This window comes from Amblyomma mixtum, chromosome 3 (genome assembly GCF_055824585.1).
Source record: "Amblyomma mixtum isolate Tamu chromosome 3, ASM5582458v1, whole genome shotgun sequence".
Lineage (NCBI taxonomy): Eukaryota > Metazoa > Arthropoda > Arachnida > Ixodida > Ixodidae > Amblyomma > Amblyomma mixtum.
The window spans coordinates 302,737,592-302,755,680 of NC_143014.1; the positions used below are offsets into that span (position 1 = coordinate 302,737,592).

General features: G+C 45.0%; 3 protein-coding genes across 3 annotated transcripts in view; 1 reads left to right on the forward strand and 2 right to left on the reverse strand.

The window, feature by feature from the left end:
• Fatp1 (Fatty acid transport protein 1) overlaps window positions 1–2,448 on the forward strand; it is a 107,792-nt gene extending 105,344 nt beyond the window's left edge. The window contains exon 12 of the mRNA XM_089583787.1: window positions 536–2,448. Within this exon, the coding sequence (XP_089439913.1) occupies window positions 536–693 (158 nt within the window). The 3' untranslated portion in view covers window positions 694–2,448. The remainder of the gene's footprint in view (window positions 1–535) is intronic.
• On the reverse strand, window positions 2,446–4,478 carry lsn (vacuolar-sorting protein SNF8). Its single transcript, XM_089583788.1, has one exon. The coding sequence runs from the start codon at window positions 4,315–4,317 to the stop codon at window positions 3,586–3,588; it is 732 nt and encodes a 243-aa protein (XP_089439914.1). The 5' UTR covers window positions 4,318–4,478; the 3' UTR covers window positions 2,446–3,585.
• Window positions 4,479–11,792: 7,314 nt separating this feature from the next.
• LOC149355428 (methionine aminopeptidase 1) overlaps window positions 11,793–18,089 on the reverse strand; it is a 31,256-nt gene continuing 24,959 nt past the window's right edge. Inside the window, exon 14 of the mRNA XM_089583789.1 lies at window positions 11,793–12,087. The gene's annotated coding sequence lies outside the window, so the exon portion shown is untranslated. The remainder of the gene's footprint in view (window positions 12,088–18,089) is intronic.

Below are 18,089 nucleotides of genomic sequence, written 5' to 3' on the forward strand. Positions count from 1 at the left end.
CACTTCTGCTTACTGTCACATGGAAGCCGGGGAAGTGTAACTTGAAAACATTGCTCTTTTCCTTTTCCGTATTGTAGTTGTCATTTTATTTTGTCTCAAGTTTAGCCCCCCTAATGCCATGGTTATTCTTGTTTGTGCAAACGCAGTCTAGCAAACTGTATTGCATTCTGTACTGTGAAGTAATGATAACAGGTGGGTCAAAAGGAAAAGGGTAGGCAAACATAAATCATTCACACAGCTCTAAATTGTACTGGTTCCACCTTGTTTAATTGGCACTATCTGCTATGCTCAAACTGATGAACAGCCAGACAAGCAAAAACGATCCATGACTAAAGCTAGTCTGATGTTTTCCACTGAAGCATGGGACAGCAGTCATCCTCACTGTAATGAATATCGGGTGGGTGCATACTACTGTGCACCAATCCTTTACATGCAAGTGCTGCAGCCAGGCATCTTATTAGCTTCAAACTGTGCAACTTATTTGTTTCACTGTCTGACCTTTAGCTGTTTCCACCCCCCTCCCCCACCAACATAGGCACTTACAAGATCAAGAAGGTAGATCTCCAGAAGCAGGGGTATGACACCGATGTGATCGATGACCCTATGTACTTCCTCGATCTGACAGCCAACGAGTATGTGCCGCTAACAAAGGCCATCTATGAGAAGATCCAGCGGGGCGAGGCCAGGGTCTAAAGGCCGAGTCCAACGCCACCCTGCACCTTCGAGGACCAATGAAATTCTCAGCTTCACACACATACGTGTGCATGTCAAGCGCATGAGAAGCAGTGTGGCCAAATTGTGTTGGCCACTGCTGCACTTCTAGCCCTTCCAAGACACTGGAGTACCTACTGTTCTTTTTTTGTTGTGTGTCCAACCGAGGCATCTCTCCCTTCCGCTGGCCTTTTAAGAGTTTGAATATGGCCCACTTGGTTCAGGTGGCACTCTGAGGAGTTAGTAGTACAAATAAAAAATGCAACGAATAACAAGGAAACTTAGATGGTGATACCTGTTGTTGTTGCTGCCCTTTTCAAATTGTTGCATTCTTTGGAGACAGTTTGCTAGCTATCTTGCCGCAATGCACCTGTGAGTGGTGTTGTTGGGAGACCATGAGAAAGGACAGGTATGTGTGAAGGAGGATTCCAGCTGCTTTTTGTTCCCTGTTATGCATTACTTGTGTAAAGTGTGTTTACTTGTGACATGCCATGTGATAGGTTGTTGCCACACTGTCCAAACATCGCTCAACTTGCTGGCACATCGCAGAGAGAAGGCAGTGCCATTTCCGCTGCTATGGAAAGCTGCTGTCGTTATTGCAATTCAGCTACTGCAGAGATGAAATGCTGCTCTGTAAACTACAGCATGCCATCCTACTTGCTTTTAAGTGGCTCTCACATTCCATTACCAGAACGATGCTTTTGAAACAGAGCTGCCATTTTGCTGCTGCTTTGAGATTATGGAGACACCCACTGCTTACTGCTTGCACTCCAGTAGCGTTGCATGGCAGGTGTTGATGCAGCTTTATATTTTGATGCCTAGCAACACGCATGTAGGGAGTATTCACTGACATCACAGCTGCCATTTTGTTGTCCGTGGAGCACTGCAAAAGGCCGTCAACATGTCTGAAGGGACTATACTGCCTCCTGCTCCTGCCTGCATGGCTGAAGCTATACACCGGACAACAAAATAGCGCTTGTTATGTCACAAGATCACCTCCTGTAGTATGCGTTGTTAAAAAGGCCTCAGTATCAAGTAGCCTAGCTAGCAACCTATGACTGCAGTGTAAAGTTTTGGTCATGCTCTCGTGGAGAATATAGGTGTGTAATTCGATTGCATCCATTGTTCACACTTGTGGCATGTAATGTGCAGCAAGTGTCATCCACTGAGCTAGGTTTTAAAATTGTCAGATGGCCCAGTATTATTTTTAAAAAATGTGTGTACAATTTGATCACATGCTGAACGTTGCATTTCGCCAGCATTGTTGCCAGCGAACTGGCGAGAAAAAGATTCCATATTTCCCACCTGCTACAGACAAAGGTGCACATGCGTACAGAGCCCACTGCATCGGCATATATTAGTATAATGTTGAGGCATTTGAGACCTGCTGCTGCTGTTGGTCGTTTTAAGAATTTTATCTTGTTAAGAGCAAAGATGTTGGTAGTGTTGGAGGAAAATGCATTTGCTTTTTATAAGAGCACTTTACGACTGTTGCCCACAGTTTGGTGAGAGGCAGTTTTGCCACTTTACATTTTTCTTTTAACATATAACAGTGGGTGACTGAATGTTGGTTCTTGCTAAGTGAAGGGGTTTTCATGTTGATATTGTACATACAGTGCTGAAAGAGAGCAAGGCATATTTTTGTTAGGCTGCTGTGATAAAACCACCAGACCAGCTGAAGCCATCCTGCTGTAATCAAACCTCTGTACTTAGCAAAAATAAATATTACAAATGCCAGTTTCTGGAAGTTTTTATTTTGTTGGTTGGGAGTCCAATTTTCCAATCACTTGAAGACAACAGTGCATAATTCATGCAACTTGTTTGCATCAATCAAGCATGAACAAGTGATTGCCTGCCAACAATTATATGGCTTATGTAACAGCATGCAAAGTGAATAAATCATGTCTGCCAACGGGTAAATTCGTTGGTTTATGGGGTTTAACATCCCAAACTGACACAGACTGAGGGACGCCGCAGTGAAGGGCTCTGGAAATTTCAACCACCTGGGGTTTTTTTAATGTGCACTGACATCGCACAGTGCACGGGCCTCTAGAATTTCGCCTCCATCGAAATTCGGTCGCCGCGGCTGGGATCGAACCAGCGTCTTTCGAGTCGGCAGCCGAGCACCATAACCACTGAGCCACTGCGGCAGCGCCCCAACCGGTAAATTGCACATTGCAGAGCTAGCAGATATCTCCATAGGCTATGCTGCACTTTTCTGTGAAAGAGGGCAGTGCAACGGTGCACAATGTAAAAAAAATTTCAATTAGTGCTTGATCTCTGCTGCTACACTATCAGGCTAGAATAAAATGCAAACATACCTAAAAACAGAACCCAATCTTTTGCCTGCTTTCTGCAAAAGCAACAAGTGTGATTCATGTGTACTACATGTAAGAGCTCGCATAATTTTATACTAGTCCAGTTACACTCCAATCTTGCACTGCACAAATCACTAAATAGTGTCCCTGTGTGAATCCGGCCACGCAGTACGTGCGAGCAGAATTACACATGCTTCAATGCCCCATGCATTTTCAGTGACAGCACAATGCACCATATAAACTCTAGTGCTTACAAATCAACGTGCAAACTGCACACAATTCTGAAAGCAAGCAGTGGGTTGAAGAGGTCTGCCTCTTATGTGCATCTGCAGCTAGGAAAGGTAGCAAGCAGAGGGAAACCCTCCACGGCAACATGGCAAAGTAGCACTGCAAGTTGTGTAGCAAAAATAAAAAGCATCTAATTGTGCAACACTACAGTGTGCCAACGTTGTGGCGACACTTAACTGGCTCGTACGAAAAACGCACCGCCACTGAAATAAGTTTGGTACTCGCAAACACCCGCGCTGGGGAGCAAGGCATAATGGCTGGGGGCAGACTACCTAATTAGTCCGGGAAACCAATAAAGGTACTCCTTCGGCGCCTGTGTGTCCAACCAAACGAGGCCCTCTTTTAGGAGATCTTCGAGAGCCTTCTGCGCACGGTCGCTGTCCCAGCCCAAATCTTGAACCAACGATTCAACCGACACATAGCCAGTAGACCCAGCGTGCTTGATGACGTTAGTATGGTCGAGGCTAAGTTCAGTAGGCACGGACTGAACTAAATAGCGAGAGCCAACAGCGATGAGCTGGAACCCTTTTCCCAGTGTCTTCAGCTTCTCGATGGCTCGCAGGAGGTCGTCCTGCGTTACCTCCTCCTGTCTGTGGGCACTGCTGCGAGATTTGGTCACCCTTTCCCTAAGCTCTTCGAGGCTCATGAGGCCACCGTTCCGGTGGGACGTTGCAAGACAGACTTCGATGATCTGAACGCCAAGCTCGTAGTAGAAGTCACCCACTCCCAGCATGTCGGCCCAAAAGCCCTTGCTCGACGCAAGCGGGTCAACACCGGCCGTGGCACACATTTCCTGGAACTGCCGCCGAAACTGCGGGTTCTTTCGGATGTCATTCTTGTGATTGGCGGCGAAGCACTGAAGCTTGGCCCGGAATGCCTCCATTTGACGGGTCATCTGCTGCAGCTGCTCTTCCGCAAGCTCCGAGCCGCGGTCCTTGAAGCGGGCCTGGGCCAGCTGCTGCTTTTGTATGGCTCCAACCCCGCCGACTCGACGCCGCATCTTTACCGCTGCGCTTTTACAGCTTCTACGAACAGGTCCTTCTTTTACGTTAACGCGCTGCGTCGATGTCACACAGCACCAACAAACGCAGCGAGATCCGGATACCGAAGTACCGTGGAACTAGCAGAAAGGCAGTAAAAACGCGGATCGGTGTACGCCCTCTGGCTTGTCTTAGCAGCGCAACAAAATTGCGACGGCTACTATTGGCTTTTTTGCACAGAGTTATCAGCACAACGTAATAAATGTCCCGCTTTAGCAGGACGATTCTAGCAACGCAGAGAGAGGAACGTTTGCCTACAGTTTGCAGCTCAACCCGCTTATTTATTTATTGTAATGAAAGCGTACTGAGCTGTTGCCGAATTGTTCAATCAATCAATCAATCAATCAATGAATCAATCATTCAATCAATATTTTCTGTGCCCAGGAGCTACCCTATGGTCTTGGTGCTGGTACATACACACAAGGCCGCCGCGGTGGCTCAGTGGTTATGGTGCTCGGCTGCTGACCCGAAAGACGCGGGTTCGATCCCGGCCGCGGCGGTCGAATTTCGATAGAGGCGAAATTGTAGAGGACTGCGATTTCAGTGCACGTTAAAGAACCCCAGCTAGGTGGTCGAAATTTCCAGAGCCCTTCACTATGGCATCTCTCATAGCCCGAGTCGCTTTGAGACGTTAACCCCCCCCCCCCGCACACACACATGTACATTCACTTCCACACACAAAATAAACAAGTATTGCAATAGTCTAGGAGAAAAAAAAACGTATCAACTAGGCCTCTGCTTTAGACAAAAGCATGACAGCGAACAGAAAGCACAATAAAAAGCGAAAAAATGAAAACAGCTAGAACAGGCAACAGACATATGAATAACAAAAACAAACAAAGGGAATGAAAACAAAGAACGTCCTTTCAAAGCGAATGACAGCATACCGCAGAATATAATCAAGAATAAACCAAACAAAATATGAAATGAATATGAAACCTCTAAAAAATAAGCTAGAAATAAAGTCAAACGCAATAAAGAAATATGATTAATGGACGCGTTACAATCTGCAGACGCGAATACACGGTTTTAAAGTAAAAATATTAATCAAAACAAGTAGAAGTTACGAAACAATTGAGGAGAAAAACAAAACCAAAACTATACAGGTGGATCAGGTGGACATATATATATATATATATATACACACACACACACACAGGTGAAGTAAAAATAGAACGCTTAAAAGGGGATTTAAGTTATATGTGAGGGAAGGACTGCTCAAAGTGGAACATTACGGACATCAAATATATTAACCAAGAGAGAGTTTTCGAATATATGAAGGTGAGGACAAAAACTTTTGCAGAAACTTGGAATGGTCTGAATCCCCTTATGCTCTTTCGTGGTGCGCACGCAAAAGGATGCGCGCTAGGAGCTGGGGCCATATATAATGTGACCACGAAGAAGTTGGTACAATAAGGAAATTATATCTGCCCTCACACGACCGTGTGAGGAGGAAGCCGCCATACACCCCAATGGGAGCGAGTGAAGCCTTGCCGCGCGGGCATGCAGTGACCATCACTCCCAGCTCCCAGCTGAGTTCCAGTTGCAACCGACTGGGAATCAACTGGGAAATTGTTCCTTAAACCAGTTTGACCAGTTACGATTTTCACCTGGGAGCACAGCCGCGCTCGTTCTTTGTTGCGCTGCTGCTGAAGTTCCTCGTGTTTACAAGCAATGAAAAGAACACGTTCCGGTCGTAAATATGCATTGCATGAAGAAAGCATGCAGTGCAGCTCCACAAATATTGACACATAGATGAGAAATGGAAAGAGCAGATCGAAGTTGTTCACTATACGCCCGCTTAATGAGTTTATAAAGGTGCCAGCATTCCAAACCCGATGACAAGGGGGCGGTGCTTACAGAGGAACAATGGCGCTTCAGGAAACATCTGATTATAGGAACTACAGAGGGCCTCACAGGAAACCAGTGCTGCCCTTGAGCCAGTGCAGGTGGTACTCTAATCCGCGCTTAAATTCGGACTTGGCATGGCACCGGTGGAATTCGTACGGTTCCTTGTCTAAGCACCGAGTCCAGTCCCGGTCTCTTACTGTGCTTTCCCAGGGTGTGCAGGCGAAGAGATAAGAGGATGCAGTGACTTACTCCATCTGGAACCAAAGCTGGAAGTTGCGCAAGAAAACCGATTTTGAAATATGAGTATAAACTTTAGCTGAACTCTATCATTTTTGTCACAGTGCGACTTGCAAGTGCCATTCTATAGCCATTCCAAACAACAGACGCATACTTGGGTGGATTCTTTGTCACACAGATGCTGACTCAAAAAGAAATACAGGAATCGATGCACAGGAACGGGAGTTATTCAATGAAGAAATTTCAAAATGCAAGCAAACAAAATGATGCCCTCAACTCGATTTTGGCGGGGCTTCCCATTCCCATTTCGCTCTCCCCATAGAGCTAATATACCAACTGCTCTCCCAATGACGGTATTGGGAGAGGACCAATCAAAACAGCCTATCTGAGCACGTCGCGGAAGTTTGCACATCATTGTCGCCTGTTAGCTGTAACTCATTCTTGCCAAGTCTGGCAGCGTCGTTCCCATATGGTTACAACAACCATGTGGACGCCCAGCTTAAAGCCCCTTGATGTTTTTAACCCAGCGACGCTACACCGTCACGTCGATGGCGAAGAACGGAACATTGATCAATGGCCTTCCCTGACTTATCCAAACTCGAGCGCGAGGTACTTTTTAGCATAGAGCGTGCTGCTACCGCCCCTGCGTACCATGCCCTGCCCTGCCACTGCGCGCTGGTGATGGTAACGTGGCACCATCTGGTGGCCGCGCCCGGTGATCCTCCGCAAGCTGCCTCTGCGCACTGGTAAATGTGAAACGAATGTCTTTTTTCTTTGTGTCCTTTCTTGGGACTGAAACGAACGCTTGTAGAATGCAATGGCTCGATCAGGTCGATTCCGCCAAGCCGTTACCAGATACATATTTCATAGATGTGTACAGAGAGGTGCAAAGTTCTTCGATGCAGAACAATAGCCAGAGCCTCCGATGGTGTTTTTTTTTGTTTTGCTTCCTTTGAAGTGCTTTTACGTGAGGCAAACGTGTTGGTTTTGTTGCTCTAATACAAAACCCAAAAACATGGCAAAACGTATAATTATTTATTAACACAGTTTGCAGTATATTTACTGTTTGTCCAATCATCGAGCTCCCGCCCAGTAATGTCACATCCACTGGTGAAAACTGCCACTGTGTGGTGACAACATCAGCGCCATGAATGTGTTTTTTCGAGCCAATTAAAATACTAAAAACCGGAATATACGTGCGACAAATGCTGATAGCATCATTCTATGCAACCAACAGGGAAAACAAGGCACTGAGAATGTGTTTGCGGCATCTTTAAGTCTGCAGTGGAGCTCTGCCCACACTCAGCCTCCGCGCACAGAATCCCTCCACAACAAAAAAGTAGGCTGCTTCTTAAACGTTTCTTGTTATCTTAATACAGGACGCCGTGGGGCCGCGGCCCAGTGGTAGCAACTGCTGTTTTTTTTAAAGGTGTATGCTACTATAGACAAATAGAGCTTTAAGAAAGGAAGTGGGGCTTGGAACTCTCTCGAAAGCCTGCAGATGAAACCGAGTGCGCGCATAGCCCGTAGAGCAATTCGTTTAGTATGAGAGAAGCTGATGCTACGGTCGAAAAGCACTCTGAGGTCATTAATTTCATCAAACCTGGAAAATGGCATACAATTCAGAGAGTAAGAGTAGAGAAGGCTGTGCATTTTATGCATAAATGAGACAACATAATAATAATAATAATCTCTATTGCCACCATAGATAATTACAATATTTATCAGGCCTGTCACCAGTTGGCACAGAAACACAATTTTTTTTCTACTCAGAATACATCAAACTAAAACAATTTAACAACAAAAAGCTCGCCTGTTCGTGGGAGGTGAAGTGAATGAACATACACACACATCAGTGAAATACAACCATAAAATATTTAGATCAAACAAAGTCAATTTTTCAGCACAGTTATAGAAGTAGCAGAAAAAAATTTCTTCCGACAAATCATTGAAAATTCCAGGCACATACGCAGCGTCTTGCCTCGCCATATCTTGTGTTAGATCAAGGTAATGAAAAACGAATAACGATGACAATAATGTAAAGGTGTTTATTCAAAGCGCAGGTCGGTGGTCGTTGATCGAAGATCAACGACCACCGAGAGGCTGTGTATTATACGTGTAGGTTATGAAAGGGGGTACTTGGTCCCAATTGGAGTGGGCAGTACGCGTAACATGGCGAGCATGCCTCTGAGAGTGCAATTTAACCGCTCAGTCATGCCGTTGGTTTGGGGGTGATACGCGCTGGTACAGCGATGAACGATTTGGCAATGCTTTAGCAGCGCCTCGATGGCGTCAGAGATAAAAACACGGCCGCGGTCACTTAGCAGTTCTTTTGGGGCGCCGTGACGAAGAACAAGACGGTATAGGATGAAAGTAACATCCCGTGCGGTGGCAGATTGGAGAGCCGACATTTCTATGTAGCGGGTGAGATGGTCAATGGCCACGATGACCCAGCGGTTGGCAGCCGAACTGGTTGGAAGCGGGCTGTAAAGATCAGTGCTGAAAGGGTATCAATCAATGCTGAAGTGCGTTGCTTTCATAACTCATCAAAGCTTTGGCACAGCTGGATGACGGTACTGACGGAGGTAGGGTTCTTTGCCAGGAGCATTTGGAAAGCGTCATCGGCGATCCCTTTAAGGATGTGGAGACGTTGCTCAGCTCAGTTACCGCACGGTGGGACGGCCGAAAACGTCGACGAAGCTTGTCTTAAATGAGGACCAGGTGGGAAGGTTGGCTTCGTGGTTAAGAAACCACGGGTTGGCAATGTCTGAGAGGTAGAAGAGGACGATGGTCAATTTAACAGAATCGTCCCTCCGATTGTAACTGCTGACGGGCTTTTATATGAGGCCAGCCAATCATCGACGTCATGGTCTGTACCACTGAACAGAGAAGGGTCGCACTGGCGTTGCACCCTGGAACAGAGGACGGTAACAGGGATGGACAGCGATGGTTGAGTCTGACCATCTGGCATGGTGGCTGACGTTCTGCTCCGAAGTTCCAGGTTGAGGACCGGGACGGGGATCGAGGCACCTCCACCAAGTGTAAAGGTGTTTATTCGAAGTGCAGGTCGGTGGTTGTTGATCGAAAAGTCACGACGGGCACACACCTAGGAGTCGTTGTTGTCCTCAAGAAGATAATGGCGCGTACCCACTGCAGGGGGTTAGCCAAGACACAGGCGGCGACTGACAGGTGCTCAAAACGTAAAAAAATGAAATAAAACGAGAAAAGAAAAATTATAAAGGTAATAATAAAAACAATAATAGTAACAATAAGTAAATAAATAAAAAGGAATTCAGATTTGTTGATTAAATAACACTGTGAGATGGGTCACTGAAAGTGGGAACGGGCTAAATGTGAGATAAATTTCGGACACGAGAAAGCAAAACCATGAGCCAACCAGGCTAAACACATGTATTTGCACGTCTACTCAGTTTAACTATGTTAAACCCCTACAGCATTTTTTTTTGTACATGTTGCACCGTGCTTCCTATCATAACTCATTTTTGGTTTATTGTGTAGCCACTCAGCTTCTCTTATTTAGGTAGAGCAAAGCCAGCACAATGAAAAAATTTCCTCGCACTCGCCAGCGCCTCCACTGTCACAGTGTGACAAAGTGTACATAAATGGCTTATGTAGCAAGAGTCTTCAGCAGCTGGCTTTGCCACCTCCAAAATTGTCAGCAAAAAAAAAAAAAAAAGAACATTTGAGATAGCACCATCAAACTGCCGGTGCATTCGTCATGTAATGACTTCTGTTCTTAAAATTCCGCCATAATGTCTTGTTTTCAGCATTAGTGAGATTGCAGTATTTCTCACAAGGTAAGCACCAGCCGTAAGCGGTCTTATGCACTTTGATGAAAGCGAGGACTCGGCCTAGACTGGCACAACCCAGACACATATGTTACTGACCGCTACGCAAGATCTTCCAGAGTGACACTGCAGGCAAGCTGCGGTGAAAATGAATGCGCAGGCTGGACCCATGTACAAAAATCGATTTATAAAAAGCAACAATAGAAACTAAGCACGTTAATTGCTTGCCAGAAAACAGCCGCTAGCAAGATTTACTAGCGGCCGCTGTCGATCACACAGGGTTTTTAGTGTCTCGATGTTGCAGCCAAGCTTACAGGTGATTACGAGTAGTGTCCATGCTAAGTCCAAATACTGATCCCCAGAAAGCACAAATACCAAGCGAATGTGAGCCCGCTAACTGGAAAACAGCCGCTGCGCATAAGGCTCGCGCAGCCATTCTTGCCTGCTCGCCGACAGCTGCGCCACTAGCGGCGCGCACCGTCCCTATATGAAACACATTAGCACAAGCAGCGATCACATCACTGAAATTCTACTGTATTTTTTTTTTTTTTCAGTGGTGAAAGGCACCTACTAGGTGTGATTAAATAGGGGCGTGTACCAATGAAAACATATAGGGTGCTACTGGGGTCTATTAGGTAAATCACAGGCTTTTTTTTCCATTGGCAAGCCTTGCCGTATGTGCAAGATTAAGAGTAAAGTACCTGTCCTGTCTGTTCTCTCTCTCCATGACCCATCTTATTTTTGCTCTAAATTTAGCTCTGAATACCATGCATGCTGCCTAGCTCCTGACACCACCTTCCAGAGTTCTGCCCTGGCTCTTGAATCCATTTTCAGGAACTTGTCACAGCTACATTACCAATTTATCTATCTCGTTTACTTGTGTCCTGTTCTCACAGTGCTGGCAGACCTCCTCTTTCATCACTCAATCCACTATTGGGAGGAATAAGTGTAAATGGATTCAAAAAGTAACTAAAGTCTTTTTCAAGAACCTTTCAGGACAACAGTGGTGTTGTGGACCCTTAATAAGTCAAGATGCGGCTGCAAATACATGCTGGATAGGAGATAAGGGTTGCCAAGTACCCACCATACTGCTGCTCTGAGAAACTGTACTGGATGACTGATTCCTTATCACACTAATTTATTCACGTTCTTTCAAAGGCATAAAAAGTTGCAAAAAGCAGCCATAGCTTACAAAAAGTTAATAAGCAGAGGAGTCTTAGTACACAGTAAGCATACCTTCAAAGAGGAAACTTCTGTACGCAGACTTTTAAAAAATGTTTCCACATGTTGGCTGAGAAACGTGACAAAAAGAACACCACCAGTTCCAGACAGTGACCCCAGCAGCTTTGCCCAGAAACTGGTGAGCATTTGCTTGTCTTTCGCAAGCTGGGCAATGTCTCATTCAACAGTGCCTGTGGGTAACCAGGTGAAAGATGCATCTTGACAAAGAACAGAATGAGTTAAATTATAGCACGCAAGCACAGCAGTTAAAGAATTGTCATCTTCCCACATTGAGCACGCAGTGATGTGACACCAAATAGGAATCAATTGCTTTATTTTATGAAAGCAAATTTCAAGAGCTACTGATTAGTAATTTTTTTGTGATGCCGTTCCTGATGATAGGCCTCAGTGAGTAAATTTTCATATGCCAGGTCTGTAAACCTTGTACTTCTTTCGGTCTTTCACCTTCCTTACACAAAATGCCAAAAAGGGCAGTTGTTTAGTTCTAAGCAATAAAAATAGCTTATTTTCAGTGCCCCTCAGGGTCACAAAAACCGACTTTACAATCACAGGCAAAATCCATTTTCCTTTTTACAGATTGGCATTCAGGACCTGCGCAAGAGAAACAAAGAAAGGAATGTTAAAAGGTTTGCAAAATTCCACAATTTACACACACACAGACAAAAAAAAGCAAATATCCTTTCCCACAATGTAACTGCTACAAGCTGTGTACAGTTTGTGCACCGTATTTGCCAAAAGTAACAGAGCACTAAGGGCAACTGTGGTGCTTCTTCTACCTCCCTGGATTTTACTGGAACTTTCATGGTAGGTTTTCCGCAGTCCTGCAGTCTCTTGTGGCAAACTTCACAGATGGACAATGTTTTGCTGCAATTTTAAAATTCCCCATTTCGTGGCATCAATCAGGACGATTTCAGTGGGCAGCCTTGTGTGTGCGATGTCAGTGTGTGCATGCTCATCGATATTCACTCTATGTTTGCTGAAGGACAAAATTTTAAGCTAATTTTTGGCCATTTCAGACACATAATGACCAAAACTGTCATTTACAGCCACCACACCAGTCCAGCCAATTAGCACGCACAAAGCAGATTTTGTGACAGCATCCCCGATGCCATAGGCTGGTCTGTCGAGATGACATACCGTATAAACGCGTGTAAGGGCCGCCCTTTTCTTTGCAGAATCAAGGGACAATTTTTGGGGCGTGGCCCATACACGTGATGTGCGAAAAATGCACCAATTAGGGAATGAGCAACATTTATTCTACGTTCAATCATCACTCGCAGAGTATTTCAACTTTGGGCTGGTGCTGTGCTCTGGCGCACGCTCATCCCAAAAGAAGCCGCGCAGCATGTCCGCTGTCAGTGCGTAGCCGTTGTTCCGCACTTCCATCACATAGCAGAGCAGCTCTTCTTCCAGTTCGGGAAACTCGCACGGCTTGCCTCGGAAAGTGCACTTTTTGCAGCTTGTGTTTCTCAATGCATCCTTCTGGTTGCACCATCACTTGGCGCACTTCTCGGCCACATCAAATTTCCTGCCTGCCGCACGCTTGCTATGTTCGAGAGCTAACTCCCAGCCATGTAGCTATTAAGGTGCTTGCCCATCGTGCTAAAACTGCAATGCTCGACGGCAGCTGCCCGCGAAAGCCACAACCACCACAACTACTACAACGACTACGGTGAACGCGCTAACACGCCACAAAAAGCCGGAGCTGTCGATACTGATATCGATGTTTGGTTTAGTTTATGGGGTTTAACGTCCCAAAGCGACTCAGGCTATGAGGGACGCCGTAGTGAAAGGCTCCGGAAATTTCGACCACCTGGGGTTCTTTAACGTGCACTGACATCGCACAGTACACGGGCCTCGAGAATTTCACCTCCAACGAAATACAACCGCCGCGGCCGGGATCGAACCCGCGTCTTTTGGGTCAGCAGCCGAGCACCGTAACAACTGAGCCATTGCGGCGACACTGATGGCGATGTGGATAGCGGGAGGTCGCGGCGGAAAAAAAAAGTTGACGACGATGATGACTGCGGCCTCGGACGCCATCCGCAGACGGCACTTGGAAGCTCCTGTGCGCGTGAGTGGCCTCCGCGATCAAGTGCTCCGTGATCAAGCGCACCGTCGCTCGCAGCCGGAGCTGATCGCGGAGGCCACACGCGTGCATTTAGAAGGCTAATCCCGCCTGGGTCATGGAAAGTTGGGGTGCGGCCCTTACAAGGATTTTTTTTTTTTTACAGTTCCTTCGGGAAAACAGGGCACAGCCCATACACGGGTGTGGCCCTTACATGCGTTTATACGGTAGTTTGGTCAAAACTCAAGTTTCGGTCCTCTGGGTTTTGCTGTTTTAAAATAATTCTACTGGGCATTTTGAAAAGCAGTTGCTTGTGCCGGATAGAGCTGACCAATAAAGGCGGCTCAAAATGTAAAAAAAAAAAAAATGGAGTTTCCTTTTAAGGTCTAAATTTGTGTAAGGTAAAGAGGATCGTTGTCTTCACCGTTTGAGACCTTTTGGTCCTTATAAGAGTGCCATAAGGACTTGAATATATGGCTGGAAAGCAAGCCCTGCTGTCAGGTTACTTTTAGGTAAGACAGCAAGGCCTGTTATATAAAGACCACCCAAAGCCATAATACAATGGTCTATAACTTCCACGGTTAAATAAAAACTATCATTAGTACTGTAACTGCAATTGTACGAGTGCTCCAAATGAAAACCTTAAAAGTGTTACGTTTTTAATTGTAACAATAAACAAAAAAATTACACGTCATTTTTCGGTGTAGTCTCCCTGATATTGAATTAACGCATTACATCACTTCGGAAGTTCATAAATACCAAGAGGAAAAAAATTGTTTTGGTTGTGTGTGTAGCCAGTCGTGCACCGTGGTTTTCATCTCTTTGTCACTTCTCAAATGCCTGCCTCCCATTGCTTCTTTGAGTGCATCGAACAGATGAAAGTGACTAGGTGCAAGGTCTGGTGAATAAGGAGGATGTACTAGACATTGAAATTTAATTTCCTGAATAGTCTCAACTGTCCTATGGGCTGTATGTGGTCGGGCGTTGTCATGCTGTAGCAATTACTCCACAATTCGGAAGTCCTCGTTGTTTGCTCCTGATTGAAGGGCAGAGGTGATTTTTCAGCGTGTATAAATAAGATTCTGCGCTGAACCAATACTAATCTTCAAAATTGCGGCTATTTCCTTCAGAGTTACGCGTCTGTTTTCCTTTACAAGCTCCACCACTAGCACAATGTTTTCGTCCGTCACTATACAGTGAGCCTGGCCTGGTTTTGGGCATCCTCCACAGAACTTACACTGCTTTTAAACTTCCTACACCACTCGTAAACTTGCCGAAAGGACAAACATGAATCACCGTAATGCGCTCCCATTCTGCGATGAATCTCGCATCGCAGATGAAAAATGCATCACAGATCGCTGCTCAATTGCGGTGCATGTTGACAGTGGGGTGGCCATCTTGTTGTGGACACTGCTGCCCTCTCCTGCGTTGTAGCATCACTCTGCCACATGTCGATCACTTTGTGAAGCTCAAGGAATGCTACTGCCACCTACCAACTCCATCAAACAACTTTTCGAAATTTTACAGAACTTTTCAGGTTTTCATTTCAAACACCCTCGTAACATTTGAATTCATCAACATCGAAGAAAAGCTTGCTTAATCTAATGAGCAACCCTCTTATAAATATCACTGAACTCATGACAAACAATGCCACTTTGTACTGTTCTACCCAGAACCTTAAAAGGAGCACACTAAAAGAAAATGCACAACAGAAAATAAGAAAGTGATGGCTACAATAAACAACAACCAATGTTGCATTACATAAGACTTGGCATTAATATCTGTGAAAATGGCACACAATGGCTATCATGCCTTCGCTACATGAGTGAATATACGTGTATGCAGTACAGAGAGCAGTACACAAGTGCAGTGCAATTTATAAAGGCACACTTGAACCATTACACTACTCATTAGGAATCTCCAGTCACTGGGAATACAGCATGATGCTCACTACAATGCTGTACAGTGTGCACATCAAAAACAGTGGCACTGAGTGCAACCTCATCATGTACCAGAGTAGCATAATGTTAGTCTTTGTACAGGCCTGGATTGTGCATGTGGAAAGCTCAACTCCTTACTGCACTGGCAAGTTGCGTGTTACCAGAACTGACCACCAAGCAAAAACTTTTAAAATTTTCATTCTGGCTGTTTCTGTTTATGCAGCACAAGCCAGTGAAGACACTTTTCTTCCTTGACATGCTACTTAAAAAGCTCCGTTATAGGTGAGACTCATCTTTTCGTGATTAAAATGCAGTACCCTATCAATACAGCCCAACTTCAATTTGTCCTCAGTGATCTTTTAAATTCAAAGACATACTTTGCAGTGACTAAGGATATAGGAGGTTTTCATTCATCTGCGGACGGACATTGTTACGAGCACAGTTCTTTTCCTACGAACAAAGAATTATGTGAAATATGCTGTGTTGCAGGTAAGTGAAGGGAAAAGGGGGGCTCGTTATGGCAAACATGAAGGAAGCCAACAGTCTCTGAAACTAAGGAGCACATAGGGGGATGTTTTTTTTTTGTTAATTTGTAGCATCCATCAATGGGAGATTAATAGGGTAACTAGATAATTGATTAGAAAACAGATGAAAAAACAACCACATGACACTTGTTTGCTCAATAGCTAACGAGAGCCTTGGCTCAGGCAGTCTTGGTGCCACAAGTAGCATAAGAGGGTTCTCGTACAGCATCTGCCCTCACCATTTGATCACGTACTGCGTCTGCTGCTATGGACGAGGTTGACACTTGTGAACACTCTCAATTTCGGTAACACTTCATGTAAATACCTCTGAAAGCAGAAGGTTGCACAGCCACCACCGTAGCTCAATTGGCACAGCACCGGATGCGAGATTCAGAGGTCGCGGGTTTGGATCCCACCGGCGGCATGTGGTTGTTTTTTCTTCTGCTTTCTAATCAATTACCTTTAAATAATTGCCCCATTAATCTTCCATTGATGAACACCACAAATTAAAAGAAATACGTACCCTATGCTCCTTGGTTTCGGTGACTATTGGCTTACTTCATGCAAGCTGTGTTGCAGTGTGACAAGATGAGAACACAATTACAAATGGAATCGTGCATTCAGGAAGTTAAGAGACAGACAGGTTTGCTTTTGAGGGCTACCTGCACATTTCATCTCAACAAGCAGAACACCTAACAAGGCCTCTTATCTGCAACATTTACAAGATGCAAACATGCACTGCTTGTTCTTCCGACATTCATGAGAGGGTGTATATGTATTTCATGAATTTTCAAGTGGTGCTAGTGGAGCCACCTTTGTGACTACGCAGCATCCTCACGCTTACACCACTGAGTCGGTCCTGCTTACCAGCACTCAAACAAAGATTCCTTCTGCCAATTCCCTCTCAACCTTTCAAAATTACATGAATTTTTACAACCAAGTACCAGCTATAGCCTGTATGCAAACAACTAGGGGTGTGCGAATATTACTTTTTCAAAACCGAACTGAACAGGAAAAAAAAATATTTGTGTGATTATTTGCTACTTGTGCAAATATTCACACAAAATAAATAGAGTCATGCCTCATTGATATGGACACTTCGGTTCCCGAGCAAAACAGTCTGCAAAGCAAATCACCCGTAATAACGAATCGTGAAAAAAGAAAAGAGAAATAAAAACGCATTGTAATTAAGTTCTGCTTCTGTGCATAGTGATGGGCAGTGGAAACCTCAGAGTTCAAAGTGCATCATTGTTGTCACCATTATCTTTTAAATAGTGTGGTGAAGTTTGAAGCCCCTAGTAGTCAAATCACATGAGTGATGACGTACCTTCTACAAGAGCTCAGGTCTCATGACCGGCTAGTAAATATCTGTATTCAGTCAATGACAGCTGTTGAATACAGCTTTCAACCTATCACGTGCTACAGAGAGTTCTCTTCACATCAATTCATGCAATGTGCCCAAACTTAAGTTGCGTCAACTCGGCTGCTTGGCACTGTAAACTATGAAGGAACAATATAGGGCCATTACTGAGGCATCTGAACTTTCATGCTGCCTTTCACTGGTGCCCTGCTTTCAAAATACAGGAAAGAATACATCTAGGTGGGGCAGCTGAGATTTTGTTCTTATCGTTGACTATATTATGCGACAGAAATACATGACCGCCAATAGCCTCTGTGCATTCTCGTCCTCTACACTCTCCGGACACCAAGTTCCTACATCAAAGAGGTGCAAAAATGCCGCACAAGTTTGGCCCCCAGACAAATTGTCCATAACCTGAGTCATCCATAGTATTAACGCGGGTCTTATTAATGGGGCACAGCTGCATGCCAAACAGCAAAGTGCTTGCGACGGCGCACTGAAAAGTCACGAGTTAAAGCTGCAGCTGTTGAGAGACACAACAGTGACTACCACTGGGGGACACGCAACACTAGGTCAAAATATTAACTTTATATGTTACATGCATAGGAAAATTTCCTTCTGCTACTGATGACTGCAGCTAATGAACTGGTGCCAAATACAGAAGACGAGAAGGATGAGAATATCTGGCACGAAGACAGGGC

Coding starts and splice junctions, on each gene's coding strand:
- lsn (XM_089583788.1), bottom strand. CDS start 4,317: ATGCGGCGTCGAGTCGGCGGGGTTGGAGCCATACAAAAGCAGCAGCTG.